Source organism: Mesoplodon mirus (assembly GCF_964341445.2).
Source record: "Mesoplodon mirus genome assembly, chromosome: 14".
Taxonomy (NCBI): domain Eukaryota; kingdom Metazoa; phylum Chordata; class Mammalia; order Artiodactyla; family Ziphiidae; genus Mesoplodon; species Mesoplodon mirus.
The window spans coordinates 53,980,738-54,000,818 of NC_138990.1; the positions used below are offsets into that span (position 1 = coordinate 53,980,738).

Sequence of the window (20,081 nt, forward strand, 5' to 3'; positions counted from 1 at the left end):
TAAACATTCAGACAATTACCATCAAATCTTCAAGACAAAATCAGCCCTAAGAACGTCCTGAGGGATTTTGTCCCAGACTCTTCAACTCCAAAGCAAGCTCCCCAGAGAAATGTCTTTCTTGACAACCTTCTACTGGGAGAAGCTTCCTACCTCTTCGGAGAAAAATGCCAGTCAGGAAGAGCAGGACCATCTGAGGGTCACAAGGGCAAAGAGTGGTGGACCCTGTCTGGGCCCAAGACAGTCAAGGCAGGGTTAGGTTCCAGGCTGGAGAGTTCCCCGTCAAGGGATCAGAGGCCAGGGGGTTGGTGTTCAGGAGGATAGGGGGACAGAAGGGATACCACAACAGGGCTTAGAGAGATCTCCTACTCCCCGACATGCTTTGCTCAGTTCCAAAGCAGCCAAAACTGGAAGAGCGTAGCAGAAGAGGGTGCTGCCTTGGGCATTCTGTTGCCACCTTTCAGGTGAGGTCCAAATTCCTCCCCAAGGAGGGTGCAGACCTCAACCTTACTGTCAGCTCCACAGACCTAAATACACTTGAGATTGCCAAGGGACTGGCAGGGATGTTTTCCTTTGTTTTTGGTGATCTGGATAGATTTAGAGTTTCAAAATGTGTTCTCTGATCACTCAACCAATAAATATTTATCGAGTACTTTCTATATGGTAAGGCACCAGGAGAAGTGTTGAGGAATATAAGAAAAACAAATATGGTCCCTGCCTCAAGGAGCTTAGAGACAACAGCAAACAAATAACCATCAACTCTTATTTTTTAGGTGACAAGTGAGCAATACCTAATATGTAAAATCTGAGTTGAGAATGGGGTTAGAATCAAAGCATTCAGAATAAAACTCATCACTACCTGCTCCTCATGCCTCAAAAAAAAAAAAAAATCCAAAAGATTTTGAAAGATATGTATGTAAATTAGACTTATAGTATATTCCTTGCCAATCTTTGTACTCCCAAAACAATTCTAAAATTCACACAAAATGTGATTATCTGCAGAGGCAAGCTGTATATAACTTGCATACATCAAGGGTATAAAACTGCCTTGATCTACAACCTTCAAGTTCAAAAGTAAAATTATTTCTGCCTCCAGAAAGCAATGACGTTTCTAAGAGAAAAAAGTCTGCTTGCAAGTTTTATTTTTTTTTATTGTAATCATCAGATATATATTCCTAGGTATCCTACAACAATGAGAAACAAGGAGCTTATTGTCCTGCTTGTTTAAAAGGCTGATCAAAGGAATAAAAGAAAGTCTGAATGTTTCAGAGTTGGGAAAAAACTTCATTTCTTCTGACCCCGAGATATACAAGGAAACTGAACAGGTACTATTTCATTGAAAAAGTTTCCTCTTAAACGAACTGATTGTTAAATGGTATTTTGGCTAAACAAGCATACTTTCAAAATCTGTGAATGGCAATTGGCAGAATCTAACCTTATCCTTGTTAGCTCTGAAGGGACACTATTAACATTACTTACGTGGTATACATGCTCTATCTTAATGTTCCATTCATTTAAACATTTATCAGATGCACAAGGCTCCATGGTTTACCTGCAAGCTATGTATAAAAATACTGCTTTTTCAGTCAGCAAAATACTAAGATATTTACCACATATGAAATAATTCCTACATGGCACTTGAGTATTGGTGGTGAGCAGGGGTCAGGCGTGTTATCCATAAATTACTGCAAAAAGATACGTGAGACCATTGAGTTCTTTTTCTAAAATACACACTGAAATAATTCCATCAATAGGATATTCTGAAATATGTGGACTCAAAGCTTGTAGAAAAATATGTAAATATTTTTTTAAATGCTTCTAAAAGCACAAAGTCATTCAAAACAACAGAACTCATTCTATAAAAATGATTCTATCTTTTCATGAGATTACCACTTGGCTACATTAGGACATTTCTTACATGTCTGGTCTTCATTCTGACATATGCAGATGACACAGCATACCTGGGCCTATGTTAACATAGCTTCCTACAATATAATAAAAAGCTATGTTGTCTGACACTTTAACCGGGGGACTCCTGGATACTTTTGACGTAGTTCCCCAAAATCTTTAATTTAGATGACGGGGATCAATGAAAAAAAGCCAGAACTGGAACCATTCACTTTTACAGATCAAAAGGCTCTTAGAGGTCATCTTTACAAGTCTTTTAAGGAGAAAGGAAGACAATGGGTGATGGGTCCAGATCAGAGGCTAACTGTGTTTTCCTTTTCAGTGTGGTACATCTTTCCCAACACCCTCACCCAAGTTATCCAGCACCGAAAGTAAACTTTCTGATGAGTTTCTTTTGCTTTAAGGTAAGTTAATCTTATTTATTTCTGAAAAATTACTGCCTTGGTCCCACTTCCATAAGGAAGGAGTAGGTGATGTCAGTATTCATTAACATTTCAACACATTTTAAATACAACCACAAGCTGCTTATTTTCTCAACATATGCTTAATATAAAATTTTGCTTTCCATGCATGCAGTTTTTTTTTTTAATTAAAGAAAGTTTTTCACTTTGGGAATTCTCATTTGTGAATGATGGGTTTCCCTATCATTACCCTTACTTTGATGATGCTGTTATATGAGGTAATTCAAAAATATCTTTGGTTTGAGGTTATAGATTGGGAACCTGATACACACCCTGGATCTTATAAGGACATGAAAAACTTTGGCATGTGAATTAATAATACTAATTCTAGTACTCCAAGTGCTATTTAACAGATGTTTTGCTGTGGGTTCTCCTTTATATCACTGGATTAATTATCTCTTTAAAGAGGCACACAGGAAAAGTCAAAAGAGAATTAGCATCTGGACCAGTCTTCCTGTAAGGTGAATGGCTAAATAACCAAGGACGAGAGAATTTTCTATGAAACAGACCCTTCCAGTAGGAAAGATATTGCAGATTTTATTCTCCCAAATAGTCAGATCCTTCTTCAAGTCTGACCAAAAACACCATTACCTTTAGTCTAATAACAACTAAGAATAAGAAAGGGCTTAGGGTTTTCTAAGATCTAAGTGAAACTTGAAATGAGTAATTTTCCGTTTGGTGGGTTTTGGATTCTGTTTGGTTTTGAAAGTATACAAAATATACTAAATTAGAATTTGTGTTTCAGAAAACATGGAATCTAATTTTCAAAGTTGCATGTCAGTGCTTCTCCACAGAGCTAGAGCGTCCCCATCATTGTAAACGACAGGTGTAACTGAGAAGTAACAAGTGGAGGGATGTGTTATGGTTACAGCGTTGGATGAGACCAGATTTCCAGGTGTTCCTGGGGAATACTCTTAAGTGCCAGGACAACCTAGGACCCCTCAACACCTCAGTGGTGCCCTTGGGAAACCTAAAGCAGATTAGAATACCATTCTGAACCTGGGCTGACCCCAGAGGGTCCATCAATCCCTGAAAAACTTTTGGAGGCCTCTTGACCTTCTGAGCTAGATGACTCTAAAACAACTCCAGCAAATCACATCTCAGTTCTCATTACAAGGGACAAAAGGGACATTTCTGACACTATTGAAAAATGTGTACATACCAAAGAATAGAACACTTATTACTACAGCAGCATATGAAACATCATAGAACAGTGGATAGTTTCAAGGACACCAGAAGCGGTACCTTTTAGATTCTTTATATTATTGTGGCTCCAGGTTGGAACAAAGAGACAGTGAGTTCTGAGCAGAAGCCCTTGAAAAATAATGTTGATCTGAAGGAGCAAGGGGTAGAAGGCTTATGCTTGCCTGTTAAGTAGCCAAACAAAGAAAAAATAAAAGCACATAAAATTTGTATGTGTATGTGTATGTATAATTTTTTAAATTATGTAACTGAACACTTGAGAAAAAATATACATATGTCCCTGAAAGTATCATGATCCAATCGTGTGGGGTATTTTAATTTTACTGGTTTTACAAAGCCCCAAACTCTCTATAATGATAAATTTCTCCACCTTCCTTACAATCAATAATTAAGATTGGTTCATTACTTTGGATTCACATCTACTTTGTCTAATACACTTTTATTTCTCTGCACCCCTTTACTACCTAACCCCCAAAACAAAATCAGGTTGTATTTAAGTATTTTAACTGCAAACCCACTAGATTCCAAATCTGACAAATATTTCAATTCATGAGACACCTATAGCACATTATCTATATTTGTACTTTATTTAAAAACAAATAATACACTTAGAGCCACCAAAAAAGGATATCTTAATTAGCTTATCCATACCCTGAATTTACAGAAGAAACTTCTTGCACCACAAAAATTAGCATTTGGATTAATTTACATTAATTGATATTACACCTAAATTTTAAAATACCTGAAGATCAAACAATCTGGCCCAGGGATCACCAGTTGGAGGGGTGAAGGGGTGTGGAGAAAAGGAGTTATTGATGAATCTGAACTGATGATGCCCTGAGGTCAGCTCTAGTAAACTGAAGTGGAGAAGACATAAAATAACCAGTAGATTACAGGATTTGTAATCCTTCTGGATTACAAAACCAGAAGTGGTTCCTCCTAAAAACAGGTATTAGATCATATAGTTGGGATAGGTATAGGGCATATGGATTGGAAAAAAGCTGTGTGGAGAAGGGGGTTGTATTAGTTTCTCACAAGAGGCAAACTTCAGCCAAACAATGAAAAGAAAGTACGGAGGGTGGTATGTGGTAGACTGAAGGCTTTCTGATTGCTGATAACACCAAATTTAGCAGCTCTCTACAAGTCAACTAAAATACCATTCTCTAAGACATTTTCAGAGAGGAGCTAACACACAACCAGGGAAAAATCATTCTACGTTAACAAGGCACTCACTGGTTCACAGCCTGTTAAAAACCCAGGCAGACATTACAGTTAATCTAAATTAAAATGAAGTTTCTAATTTGCATCCAAGGGATGACGGGCATGTGGTCCCAGTTAAATCAAATCTAAAGCTTGACTAGCAAAGATCCAGAAAATTCTTAAGCACCCTTAAGCACCACTTCAGGAATACTCCTAGAATAAATAAGTGGGATCTAGAGATCTCTGTTTGGCTTTATATTCACTTTTTTTTGGATTAAAAAAAAAAGATGCAATCTGTTTAATACTCTGTGAACCCGGCATCCCTTACAATGACACTGAGATCCAGTTGGATGATGGATATATAACCAATTAAAAAACTTTCAGTGGCAAAAGTAGAATGATTCAAATCATCTACCAAGGACCTGACCTGTCCTTTGTTTTTTAAACACAGATATGTTAGTTTTCTGGACCTTCTTCTAAAATGAACTGAAGGAATTGATACGTTTCAGAAAAATATACATACAATTTCTGTCAGCTACTACTTTTGTACAACCTGAATCCCAGTGTTAAACAAAATAATGCAATTATATAAATAACTAAACAACACAGTAACAGAGGCAACTTCTGAGTAAATAAAATTAATGATTACGTACTTAATAGCCTTGAAATAGCTTTCAAAGAATAAAGTAAGCTGAAGAAAATTATACTTAAGAGCTCTTTTCCCATGTAAATCAATAACAGTTTGGCTCTTGGCTGAAAGCATCACACAGATATATACTAACCAGAGACTATCTCCAACTCACTATCAACATTGATGATAAATTTTAAGCAGTTCTTTCAAAAGAAAATCAAAAGTAATTCTAAGCCTTTCAATCTGATTTGTGACATCTTTGTTCAATATAACTTAAATGACAAAGCCTGAGAAAAGCACCAACACAGATTTTTAAATTGCATCCATTATTTTAGATGTCATAAAGATTTGCTTGAGTCAAAATGGCAGCAATGACAAAGAGGTAGATATGAAAGATGCCATTTAAATACTATTCTTAGGTGGAATTTTAACTAGTTCAGGTGTTTAAAAATCATTAAAAATGATTTTTACTAGTTGAATCTTCATCACATAAGAATCATGACATGCTCTTGTGTAAAGGGGAAATATATGAAGTGCTAAAAAAGTGAGCCTTTAAAAATTACATTTACTTATCCAACGTTAAAGAGATCCCATAATTTTGGTGAATCAATAATTTCTCCTACTACCTGAACTTGACTCACAATGAAAGAATAGCCATTTTCTTCTCTACTGAAATTTCTAGGAATTCACATTCAAAATTCTTGGAAAGTACTTATGGTGCTCAGAAGAGCACGAAGACAGCGCATGAAATGTCCCCTGAAGTCCTAGAAGTTGAACAGATACATTAAAAAGACATTGATGGTCACAAATCAGGACCTTCACAGATTGGCAAACACTCACACACACACACACACACACACACACACATGCATACGCACTCTCTCTCCCTCTCTCCCTCTCTCCCACCCCTTCCCCCACAAAGAAACTCAATCCTCATCCTCACTGTAAGGCTGCATTTGTATTTTTTGTTTTAAAGGCACCTCTCTTTCTCTAGCTATTGCCTTCTTGATGATATCTGTTTCATCAAAAATCCTGAATGTTCAATGGAAATAGTTCAGTACTGAGAATGGAATACTTTTCAATTCACATTTGAATAGCCAGGTTTTCTTACATTCAGATTTTAATAAACTAGAATGACAGTCTTTAAAACAAGCATGCTAGCCTATAATGAATATAGTATATACAGTAATTTAAACATTTAGAACTATATATTATACTGCAAAAGCAAACAGCACAACACTCATCATACTCATCATTACCTGCTGTGTACACTACCTCCAAAAATGAACATACAAAACAGTAAAATGCACCTATGGTTTTATATATATATATATATATATATAGTCTATATATATTATATATATTCCTACAATATATATAATATATATTTATAAAATATACATACATTTTAGACATTTTCAAATAAATCTTCATCATTATCTCCAAAAGAAATTTATAGCAAGAATACTGAAGGAATGAAAGTCAGATAAACAAAAAATTTCTCACAAAGTTTGTTATCAGTGATGCAGCTCAATTTCCCCCCTTTTAGTCATAACTAAAATGATTATAAAAGCTAAATACTTTGCATAACTAATTATCTGTTTAATGGCAAAAATTGCTAAACTTGTTCAATAGAAAAATACTGAAGGTCATTATATCACTTATGTTAGATATCTGTCTATGGTTCAAGTAGCAAACGAGCTCCATATGACAGCTGAGTTTTGAGAAGGGTGCTGCAAGCTCCCAGAGATGTATCCATAGCATGTGAAGATAAGGCAGGGACCCACATCTGCTGATTTCCATATTATTCCAATACATTTCATACAAAATATTTACAAATGAAGCACTATGACAGCATTTCAGTGACTGTTCAAATCTGGTGTTTGTTCATTTTGTCAATTTTCATTGAATTTTTGATAAGCTGAGGGAAAAATCAGACACATATATATGCTTCTATCTGGTTGGAAGACAGCTTTGGCTCATTTCTACACTGAGATCATAACAGTGCTAGTGGAGAAGAATCTCTGTTTCTGGGGACAATCTCCAAGAGCACAGCACTGGATTTCTAAGGAACTTTCAACAGTTCCATCATTTGCACTATAGTCTACATATCTCATGGTTGTTTTCTACTTACTAACAGAAAAATGCATTTCAACCATGTGGCATAAAACGCAGGTGAAGAGAGTGGTTTGGTTTTGAGAATTCCAGTGACAGAAGGAAAGCAGGCACTGCAGACCTTGGAAAGTAATTAAAGCAATAATTGGTAGAACAATAGCCTGTAGTCATCCATCACAAATAGGCCAATTAAGAGCACCTGACTGGAATTTTCCAGTATCCTTCTACAAATGTTAGGTCAGCAACATCATTTATTTACTTTGTGAACAACCAAAAGAGGAATTCGCCAAACACAATGTGGAATTCTATACCTGCATGGGAATATAAACATTTAACTGGTAGCTCATATCCAGGTCAAATCATTTGAATACACAAAGGAGTCCCTTGAGCCCACTGTGAACCAAAGCACAGATGAAATGACAAGGTAGCTGTGTCAAAATATTAAAGCATATCTGTATATCAATTAGGCAAATTTAACACAGGTCTTTAAAGAAAACTTGCCTGTATACTACAGAATTCCAGAGGCAGATAAGCAGAAATTTTAAAGAAAAACTGTCGATTAATATTGACACTATCGTGATAATACTTCTTCAGGGAGTAGACGTACATATTATCAGAAGTGACATTGTTATGCTAATGGAATACAAGGGCATAGGAATGTAGGAATTATATTAAAAGGTTAAAATATTTATGGATATGGACTTTTTTAAAGGCTGAGAGCCTATTAAAAATACATTTTGCTGAAAATTTGGGTATTAGTAACTTATTTCTAATTTCCAGATTGGTCTCTGACATTTTGGGCAAATAAGAAAGAGTGTGAGGAGAGTTGAGACAGTTGTAGGGATGAGGTGTATATACTGGGTCCAGTGGGGTCATGGAAATCCCAAGAGTTGACCATATGTGGGTCATAGGTAAGGTGCGCTCAGGGAACCCTGGTCCTTCAAGAATGGTTTTCCCCAGAAACAGTATTGATTCACTGCCTATTAAAACATGCTGTGTATTCCAGTTAGACACCGGAGGTGGGGTAGGGAGAGGGAAAGAAATAGAGAACCCTTTAGCCAATATTATACACCAAACTATTCCATCCAGATTTCCAAGAGGTTCTTCTCTTTGGAGATATTAATAAGGGAATTCCTGGGGCACAAAACATTTGCTTTATTTAGTACTTCTGCAAAAGCAGCTGCCTAAGGTTAACCATATCCTTTGGCCTATTAAAACATAATAATTATGAACTATTTTTGGTAGGTGTCAGATAATTTGAATATAAGAGACAAAGAGTAGAGATCATCTGAAGCATGGTTATGTGGGTTTTGATAAATAAGTACTTGCAAATAACTTCCAGCTTTTCAACCACTGAAAGTAAGATTTCATTGATAGGAAATAATCACTCTGGTACTACAAACATCACATGAATGAAATGAATTTTAAAATTAACAGAAATTATTATAAAGATATGACCTGCTTGCCATTAAAAATAAACAGAATCTTAAACCTGAATAAGTTAAATCCTTTAGTAAAAGCAGATTCTATCAACTATTCTTCATAATGGTGAGTGTTTTTGACAGCTAAACTTTAGAATGGTACCAAATCTATTTTCAAAAATGTAATACAATATAGAAATCTGCTTAAAAACTAAATATTTGTTTAGCATTTCTGAATAATAATATATTTAACATGTTATTGCATTTCTTTTTTTCCCTCTAATAGGTAAAATGTTTTGCCAGGTGCTTTATGAGAACAGCTGAAAGGAGAGCTAAATTAAAAACGCATTTTAACACTGCCTGGTCATTATGCACATAGGGGTTAGTACAGCAGATATGATAAAGATTACTGTTTTGTCTACCTAATATGTTTAACAAGATTTCTCAGGGGAGAACTAGGTCTAAATTTCCATTCTTCCTCTACTCATTCCCAGCCATCAACCTTTTTAGTTATCCCTTATAATGTGCCCTATTTACTCAATAGGGGCAAGCTAAACCTATGTTCTTCGCTCAGGCCTGCCTAGCGAATTAGAACAACCTCAGAAATAAAAGCTCCTATTTTGGGAAAAATTTTAAAGTTTTCAGGCTCACAGATTCAGCTGAGCTTGCAGCAACCTGAACAAACCTTAGTTTTAGAAAACGAATTGCAAAACTATACTTTAACAAATGTTCTCTGTGCTCCTTCAGCAGAACAAAAGGGCTGGATGGGTTGACTCTTGCCCCGGTCTTCTGTATCTCTTTTGTGCAGTTGATTATTTATAAAGAGCTAGAAGGTGAAGATGATGCATTGTGTCATACAAAGACTTTAGCCAGTGCATCAGCCCCAGCACTGGCTATATAGCATTTGGATGGGTGGAAAGCTACATCATGGATTGATTCTTCAAACTTTTTCCGATGAGCTGTGAACTCTTGGATACACGTTTTACTTTCTAGGTTCCATAAACGTATTGAACAGTCATGACCTATATCAAAAGAAAAGAAATTAAGAGAAAAATTACATTAAATATAAAAATGGTAAGAATAAATAAATAATCCATAGTTGTACTTACTGCCAGACATTAAGTACAGGCCATTTGGATCAACTGCTAAACTTGTAACAGCTTCTAGGTGGGCTACCATCGAGTGGATCAGTTTGCCTTTGGAAAAAGAGATTGTTACTCTTTAGTAATAGTTTACCTTATCCTGAATACAAGCCAGCTACCTCGCTGTACTGGCTTCGCCAGTCACCCCTCTTTGTGTAGTCTCTACATCAATAGCTTTTCCAACTGCTAAAACAACATGTGTCTCCCTCCCTGCTCTGGCCATGATGGTGATGAGAAACAAAAGCTCAAATTTCGGATTATATTTTTGTCTTTCACAATATGGAAGTACAAAGTCATATTTGTACACAAATATTCCTTTAAGCCATGTTCATTAACTAAAACTCAGACATTATTCATCACTGACTTTGCATCCTTTAGCTACACACAGAAGCAGAAGAAAATACTGACACAATGACAAAGTAACAGAGAGAAAACCTGGCCACAATTTTGCTGGAAACAGTATATAGAAAGAGATTAAAAATGTTAAGTTATTCATCACTTGTAGCTAAGCAAAGTTAGCAAAAGTCAACACATTTACAAAGCCAGTAGCAGATACTCAGGTAAATATGGCCGCTAATACAGTGAGTTGTTCTCCCAACCAGCTCTTCATGCATTTCCTTTAGACTAGTGAAATATAAGCTAATAAAAATTGGGAAAGCCTCCATACCTCAGTGCAAATCAGTCAGGACCAAATAATCAGTATTATAATACAGAAAAAAATTAGTCCATGGAAAAACAAATAAAATAAATCAAATGACTCAGGGGTTTGCCATCTGCAACACTAAGGCTCTTCAAAAATCAAACAATTTTAAACAAAATATAACGATCATATGCATCTACTTCCAGCAAATTTCTACTTTTCCACAATATATTCAAAACAAGAGATCATTTTATTGGTATCTGAATGAATTTTTCATTGTGTTCCTAGTAATAACCTTGGCTCTAGGGCCAAAATATAACACCTATTTACTATTAAATAAACCAAGATGATTTTATATGCTATCGTTCTTAGCAGATTTAGATGGAGTAAAAAGAAACTGATCTGGGAGAGGATTTGTGTTTCAGTGCCTATTCGCTGACTATAAAGCCACTGACAGACACCAAAATTCCAGCTGGGATTTTTTTTTTTTTTTTGCTTTAACAATAATCAATTTAAATAAGTTCTTACCTGTATTGTTATCGTAGAATTTGATATGCCTGTCTTCATGAGCAGTGATGCTGATGGGAAGAGTGGGATGACTGATGACTCTATTTATTTGGCAGGAAGAGTTGGCTGCTAAAAAGAAAAAATTAAAGAGCAATACAAATTTGTCAAAGCTACTATTTCTTCACACAAAAGAGAACTGAATATCACCTAAGAGATTGGAAAAGTAAATGATTTGACTTTAACTTGTCTTTAGTTCATTTATTCTGCAATTGTGTTCATAATTGCGATGTTAGGAAATAAGAATTACCTGAGCAACACTCTACTGACAAATCTAGAGTACCTGGGAATTAGAATTTCCTTTTCCACCACCTGCTATCAATGGATGCCGCCTAGAGCTTAGCCCAGAGCCACTGACATTTCTCATTCTACAGTGTTCTATGATACTTTTGCTACTTTAATAAAATTCCATTACTTTATGTAGATAATTCCCAAATTTAAATCTCAGCTCATTCTAGATACAGAGCTCTTTATCACATGGTTATCATCTAAAGATAAACATGACAAAGAGAATTTTTAACTCTTTAATCTTCTCTTTCTCATAATAGAAATGGTCATTTGACAGTCTACCATGTTTGGAATCTGAAAATAGCATCTTAATAGTATTTTTTGCACACTATTTAATAGTGTTCAAAGAGATCTTAATTATACACACAATGAGACAGGCAGGCCACATGTCATTAGGCTCATAACACAGTGAATGAACCAAGGTCTAGAAAACATCTGTGACTTCCCCAAAATCATGGTAACAAAGCTAGTACCTATTCTAATTTCTATCTCTATCCCAACTAGATGACTCATGCAAATCAGGCAACTGCCAAAATTGCTACCTAAACTATCACAAGTTCTTCCTGACAGCCTTTTATGAAATGGAAATCAATTATTAAGAACTTAAGTTTAATTAGTGATTTTTGTTACAATACTTTTTACAAGAAAAAAGGGAAAATCTACACAAAGATAACACTAATTTAAGATATGTCAAAGTTAAAAAGTAATTATTATATCATGGTCTTGGGAGAAGAAGGGATGTCCTTATAAAGTACATTATTGGGACAACTGGCAAATTTGAGTGTAAACAATAACAGCATGTGTCATTGTCAAATTTCCTGATTTTGATAATGTAATGTGCTGTCAGAGAATGTCCTTATTCTTAGGAATTACATTCTAAAGGATCTAGGGGTATAGGTAATATAATGTCTCTTAAATGGCTCAGAATTTTAAATTATACACATACACAGAGAATGATAAAGTAAATGTGACAAATATGGCAAAATGTTAAAAACTGGTGAATCTGGGTGAAGGTTAACCAAGAATTCTTGTACTGTTTTTGAAACTTTTCTTTAAATTTAAAATTATTTCAAAAATAAAGAGTTCCTAAAATTTTTTAAATCTTAGAATAGGTATCATGAAGTTACACTCATAATAGAAAATATCGTGATGCATAGCTAAAAATAGCTCCAATATTAGTCTACTCTATTAGATTTTCATGTGGTACCTAGAAATATGACATTTTAAAAGCTAAAGGTAGTCTTTTTCCAATGCTAATGGCAGGTGGCCACCCAGCCTGTTATCTAAGTGCACAACAAAAAGTCACTTGACCATGTGGAGTAAGCTCTGGGTCAGTTATATTCATTTTAAATGGTCTTAAACAAAGAGTTTAGATTAAAAATTCAGCCTATGGATATTTTTTCCTCCAGAGATAACACACCACTGACCAATATCTGCTGTAAGGTCTAGCAGGAGAATAACAACAAAATACAAATACTTTAAGTAAAGTATCCGATATATTTTGGGAGAGAAGTTTCTGAGAATAGCTTCAATTACTTTGAAATCTAGAAAAGAAGCATGATAGAAATCAGACAAAAGAAAGATCTTATTTAGTAATACTTTTTAAGGAAATTTCTCCAGGTGATGGTAAATCAGACAAGTAAAAGTAAGCAAAATACAAAGAACACTAGAAATAAACTGTAGGTCTACTAGCCATCATTCTAACAATGAGTCTAAAAGAATCCTCCAAATATTTATATTCAGCTTATGACCTAAAAATAGTTTACCTTTCCAATGTGTTCACAAGTACCCAATTGCCTGCTTCAACTACCTTTGACTTAATAATAGTCAAATCACCACTGCCATCAATAAGAAGAAAGGTGATTTATTCTGATTCTAACAACAAACATCTTTCATCCTTTTAAACTATACGAAATTCACTTTTACCTTAAAACATGTTTGGTCTGAACTTTAATTTAAAAAAACACCTGCTAAATTCCAGAATACAATAACATAGTCAAATATAAACAGCTGAGGGAGTCACAGTAAAAATAAATAAATGTGCTTTATATAACTCTAAAGTAATCAAACTGATAACTTAGGAAATGTCAGGACATATTATTATAACTCGAAATAGTTATCAATAATTCCAACAATGCTGCCTTTGCTCAAAACATTCTCGCATTCTTCTTTAGAAAATGCTTCTAGTATCAGGCGAAAAGTCATATGACTTTACAGTTATACATCGTGAGGGAGAAATGGAATTGCCTAGTTTAGCTTATCCATCTCACTCACTGACTTGAGACCTTATTAATTTGTAGCAGTCATTAAAATCAACATTTACATTGAGGACGTTCAAAGAATTGACCATACTCTCTGAAGGTAATTTGAAAAATGTTCATATCCTTCTTAATTTCATATTGGCTTTTTATTTTATTACAGTAGCTTTAGGTCATATATCTAAGCATGATTTTAAATTTACTAAGAGAGAGCGAAGTCAAGAGGGCATACTAGGAGGACGTGGAATTTGCATCTCCTCACAACTAGGGCACCTACCAGGCACTGGTGGGGGACCATGGACACCTAAGGGGATGGGAGGAACCCCCAGTGACCTGGTAGGATGTGGGGCTTTGGGGGGAGTGAAGGGGGAGAAGTGGAGGCAGGATGGGACTGGACCCCCGAGGGATGGATGGGGGAGGGAAGGGATCCCATGCCAAAGGGAGAAATTGGGGAACCATTGGGAGGGCAGAGGATCTATACAGATTGCCAACAAACACATGAAAAGATGCTCAACATCACTAATCATTAGAGAAATGCAAATCAAAACTACAATGAGGTATCACCTCACACTGGTCAGAACGGCCATCATCAAAAAATCTACAAACAATAAATGCTGGAGAGGGTGTGGAGACAAGGGAACCCTGTTGCACTGTTGGTGGGAATGTAAATCGATAGAGCCACTATGGAGAACAGTAGGAAGGTTCCTTAAAAAACTAAAAATAGAACTACCATATGACCCAGCAATCCCACTACTGGGCATATACCCTGAGAAAACCATAATTCAAAAAGTGTCAGGTACCACAATGTTTACTGCAGCTGTATTTACAAAAGCCAGGACATGGAAGCAACCTAAGTGTCCATCGACAGGTGAATGGAAAAAGAAGATGTGGCACATATATACAATGGAATATTACTCAGCCATAAAAAGAAACAAAATTGAGTTATTTGTAGTGAGGTGGATGGACCTAGAGTCTGTCCTACAGAGTGAAGTAAGTCAGAAAGAGAAAAACAAATACTGTATGCTAACACATATATATGGATTCTTAAAAAAAAACTGGTCATGAAGAACCTACGGGCAGGACAGGAATAAAGACGCAGACCTACAACAGAATGGACCTGAGGACACAGGGAGGGGGAAGGGTAAGCTGGGATGAAGTGAGAGAGTGGCATGGACATATATACACTACCAAATGTAAAATAGATAGCTAGTGGGAAGCAGCCGCATAGCACAGGGAGATCAGCTCGGTGCTTTGTGACCACCTAGAGGGATGGGATAGGGAGGGTGGGAGGGAAGGAGATGCAAGAGGGAAGAGATATGGGGATATATGTATATGTATAGCTGATTCACTTTCTTATAAAGCAGAAACGAACACACCATTGTAAAGCAATTATACTCCAATAAAGATGTTAAAAAAAAGATTCTGTAGAAATATATTTAATTACATGGAAAGGTATTCTTACTGTACTAAGTGAATAAAAAAAAATCTACAAACAATAAATGCTGGAGAGGGTGTGGAGAAAAGGGAACCCTCTTGCACTGTTGGTGGGAATGTAAATTGATACAGCCACTATGGAGAACAGTATGGAGGTTCCTTAAAAAACTAAAAATAGAAGTACCATACGACCCAGCAATCCCACTACTGGGCATATACCCTGAGAAAACCATAATTCAAAAAGAGTCATGGGGTTTCCCTGGTGGCGCGGTGGTTGGGAGTCCGCCTGCCGATGCAGGGGACGCGGGTTCGTGCCCCGGTCTGGGGGGATCCCGCATGCCGCGGAGCAGCTGGGCCCGTGAGCCATGGCCGCTGAGCCTGCGCAACGGGAGAGGCCACAACAGTGAGAGGCCCGCGTACCGCAAAAAAAAAAAAAAAAAAAGAGTCATGTACCACAAAGTTCATTGCAGCTCTATTTACAATAGCCAGGACATGGAAGCACCAATGGTAAAGAAGATGTGGCACATATATACAGTGGAATATTAGCCATAAAAAGAAACGAAATTGAGTTATTTGTAGTGAGGTGGATGGACCTAGAGTCTGTCATACAGAGTGAAGTAAGTCAGAAAGAGAAAAACAAATACTGTATGCTAACAAATATACATGGCATCTAAAAAAAAAATGGTTCTGAAGAACCTAGGGGCAGGACAGGAATAAAGACGCAGATGTAGAGAATGGACTTGAGCACAAGGGGATGGGGAAGGGTAAGCTGGGACGAAGTAAGAGAGCAGCAATGACATTTGCACACTACCAAGTGTAAAATAGATAGCTAGTGGGAAGCAGCCGCATAGCACAGGGAGATCAGTTCGGTGCTTTGTGACCACCTGCGGGGGGGATAGGGAAGGTGGGAGGCAGACACAAGAGGGAGGGGATATGGGGATGTATGTATACATATAGCTGATTCACTTTTTGATACAGCAGAATCTAACACACCATTGTAAAGCAATTATACCCTAATAAAGATGTTAAAAAAATTAAAAAATTAAAAATACAAAAGAGAAGTTCATAGTCACTGAAAAAAAACAACCGTATACAGATCATGTTCCTCTGGGCTCAGCCCATAACACTGCATTTCCTGTTGCCATGACATCCGTGGTCACTATTACAATCCCCAGGATTCTGTCAAGGAGAGAGAGAGAGAAAGCCAGAGAGGACAGTAGTTTTTCTTTCTTATTTCCCTTCTTTTTCCAATTCTCTCCTTCTTTTATCTCAAAGAAACACCAAAAGAAAAGTGCAAGCCAAACAGGCAAGGGAGGCAGGGGAAATCTTTGCCTTTTCTCCATATGTTGGCTCCTAAGGATGCACCAGGCTCCTTGAAGATGTGCCCTGAGTCAAGCTATCTGGACGGAACACTCTTGGTTGCCTAAGCAGAACACCTGCTTCCCTGCTTCCTCCTTCATAACACAACCCAACTTGGTAAATGGAATAAATGTAGCCAGAGGGTTCAAAGGAAGCTGGTCCATCCCCAGCTCCTGGGGAGGATCCCAATTCCAAGTCTATGCCAAGGATGTTTTTGTGTGTGTGTGTGTGTGTGTGTGTGTGTATGTGTGTGTGTAGTGTCCCCCTTGCTGGTGATTGCTTCAGGACCGCAGGCTTGAGCCCATCATCACAGGGCTCTCTCCAGTTGATTGTGACTATTCAAGGGTGGGCTGTGTCCCAAGATGTATCAAGCAGACAGGAAGGAAAAACTTGAATCGTATGTTTTTCAGGGTGAGGTCGCCTCTCTTGTTGGAAATGAACAAGGGAGCAGGTTGTTCCAGGTATGCTGGCAGCCATGTTGTGACCACAGGGCAAGTTAGTCTGAGGAAAAAGCCAGCACACAAAGGAGGAAGGCAGCCAGATGAATCAGAGAAATGGAGCTGGAGCTCTGATTGTCTTGTGCCTAGAGGTCAGTGCTTTGCGATGACCTAGAGGGGTGGGACAGGGAGGATGGGAGGGAGGCTCAAGAGGGAAGGGATATGAGGACACATGTATGCATATGGCTGATTCACTTTGTTGTGCAACAGAAACTAACACGGTATTGTGAAGCAATTATACTCCAATAAAGACCTATTTAAAAAAAGTATTTAGACATTAAAAAAATAAAAAATAAAAAAATAAAATAAGCTACAAGGATATATCGTACAACATGAGGAATACAGCCAATATTTTATAATAACTATAAATGGAGTATAACCTTTAAAAATTGTGAATGACAATACTGTACACCTATAACATATAATATTGTACAGCAACTATTCTTTCAAAAAGTAAAATTATGAGAAATGAACAACAGATTTATTTTATACAGGCCTATCTCATTTTATTGTGCTTTGCAGATATTGTGTTGTTTTACAAATTGAAGGTCTGTGGCAACCCTGTATTTAGCAAGTCTATTGGTTCCATTTTTTCAATAGAATTTGTTCACTTCGTGTCTATGTCACAGTTTGGTAATTCTCGCAACATTTCAAACTTTTTCATTATTAATATTTGTTATGGTGATCTGTGGTCCCTGATCTTTGATATTACTAATGTATTTGTTTTGGGGTGCCATGAACTGCACCCATATAAGATGGTGAACTTGATAAATGTTGTGTGTATTCTGACTGCTCCACCGACCAGCTGTAACCCCATCTCTCTCCTCCTTGGGCCTTCCTAGTCTCTGAGGCACAACAATATTGAAATTAGGCCAGTCAGTAACCCTACAATGACCAAGTGCTCAAATGAAAGGAAGAGTTGCACACTTCTCACTTTAAATTAAAAGCCAGGAATGGTTAAGCTTAGCGAGGAAGGCATGTGGAAAGGATAAGCCAAAAGCTAGGCCTCTTGCTCCAGTTAGCCAAAAGTTGTGAATGCAGAGGAAAAGTTCTTGAAGGAAATTGAAAGTGCTATTCCAGTGAACACATGAATGATAAGAAAGCAAAACAGTATGGAGAAAGTCTTAGTGGGCTGGATAGAAAATCAAACCAGCCACAACATTCCCTTAAGCCAAAGCCTAATCCAGAGCAAGGTCCTAACCCTCTTCAATTCTATGAAGGCTGAGAGAGGTTAGGAAGCTGCAGAAGAAAAGTCTGAAGCTAGCAGAGGTTGGTTCATGAGATTTAAGGAAAGAAGTACTGTCTCTGTAACATCAAAGTGCAAAGTGAAGCAGCAAGTGCTGATATAGAAGCTGTAGCAAGTTACTTAGAAGATCTAGCTAAGATAATGAATAAAGGTGGCTGCACTAAACAACAGATTTTCAATGTAGATGAAACAGCCTTCTATTGGAAGAAGATGCCACCTAGGACTTTCATAGCTAGAGGGAAGTCATGCCTGGCTTCGAAGCCTCAAAGAACAGGCTGACTCTCTTGTTAGGTGCTAATGCAGCTGGTGACTCGAAGGTGAAGCCAATGTTCATTTACCATTCTGAAGATCCTATGGCCCTTAAGAATTATGCTAAATCTACTCTGCCTGTGCTTTATAAAGGGAAAAACAAAGCCTGGATGACAGCATATCTGTTTACTACATGGTTTACTGAATATTATAAGCCCACTCTTGAGACCTGCTGCTCAGAAAAAAAGATTCCTTTCAAAATATTACTGTTCACTGACAATGCACCTGGTCACCCAAGAGCTCTAATGAAGATGTACAGTGAGATTCATGTTTTTTTCATGCCTGCTAACACAACCTCCATTCCACAGCCCATGGATCAAGGAGTAATTTTGACTTTCAAGTCTTATTATTTAAGAAATACATTTCGTAAGGGTACAGCTGCCATAGCTAGTGATTTCTCTGATGGATCTGGGCAAAGCCAACTGAAAACCTCCTGGAAAGGATTTACCATTCCAGATGCCATTAAGAACATTTGTGATTCATGGGAAGAGGTCAAAATGTCAACATGAACAGGAGTTTGGAATAGGTTAGTTCCAACCCTCATGGATGACTTTGAGGGGTTCAAGACTTCAGTGAAGGAAGTAACTTCAGGTGTGGTGGAAATAGCACGAGAACTAGAATTAGAAGTGGAGCCTGAAGACATGACTGAATTGCTGTAATCTCATGATAAAACTTGAATGGATGAGGAGTTGCTTCTTATGAATGAGCAAAGAAAGTGGTTTCTTGAGATAGAATCTACTCCTGGTGAGGCTGCTGTGAAGACTGTTGAAATGACAACAAAGGATTACATAATTACAAAAATCTTGTTGATCAAACAGCGGTGGGGTTTGAGAGGATTGATTCCCATTTCGAGAAGTTCTACTGTGGGTAGAATGCTATCAAACATCAACGCATGCTACAGAGAAGTTGTTCATGAAAGGAAGAGTCAGTCGATGCGGCAAACTTCACTGCTGTCTTATTTTAAGAAATTACCACAGTCACCCAACCTTCAGCAACCACCCGCTGATCAGTCAGCAGCCATCAACATCATGGCGAGACCCTCCCCCAGCAAAAAGATCATGACTCACTGAAGGCTCAGATGGTGGTTAGCATTTTTCAGCAATAAAGTACTTTTAAATTAAGATATGTACACACTTAACAGTCTGTAGTATAGTGTAAACATTACTCTTATATGCACTGGGAAGGCAAAAACGTCATGTGACTCACTCTGTTGCAATATTTGCTTTATTTCACAGGTCTGAAACTGAACCCACAAAAACTCCAAGATATGCCTGTATTCAGAATAAATATTATTGCCTTCAAATAGAATTGAAAACTAAGCATTTGGTATAAAATTAAACTTGACTTCTCTTTAGAATAGCTCAAATGCTACTTCAAACAGTACAGTCATACATGTGAATAAACTTAA

At 37.1% G+C, this 20,081-nt stretch overlaps 1 protein-coding gene across 3 annotated transcripts in view; it reads right to left on the minus strand.

Annotated features, from left to right (window-relative positions):
- Positions 1 to 4,130: 4,130 nt before the first annotated feature.
- Positions 4,131 to 20,081, minus strand: part of STRN (striatin) — a 116,525-nt gene continuing 100,574 nt past the window's right edge. For all 3 annotated transcript variants that reach the window (XM_082641985.1, XM_082641984.1, XM_082641986.1), the window contains 3 exons: positions 11,247 to 11,354; positions 10,046 to 10,132; positions 4,131 to 9,958 (listed from right to left, as the gene is read on the minus strand). In XM_082641985.1, the coding sequence (XP_082498111.1) occupies positions 9,789 to 9,958; positions 10,046 to 10,132; positions 11,247 to 11,354 (365 nt within the window). In that variant the 3' untranslated portion in view covers positions 4,131 to 9,788. The remainder of the gene's footprint in view (positions 9,959 to 10,045; positions 10,133 to 11,246; positions 11,355 to 20,081) is intronic.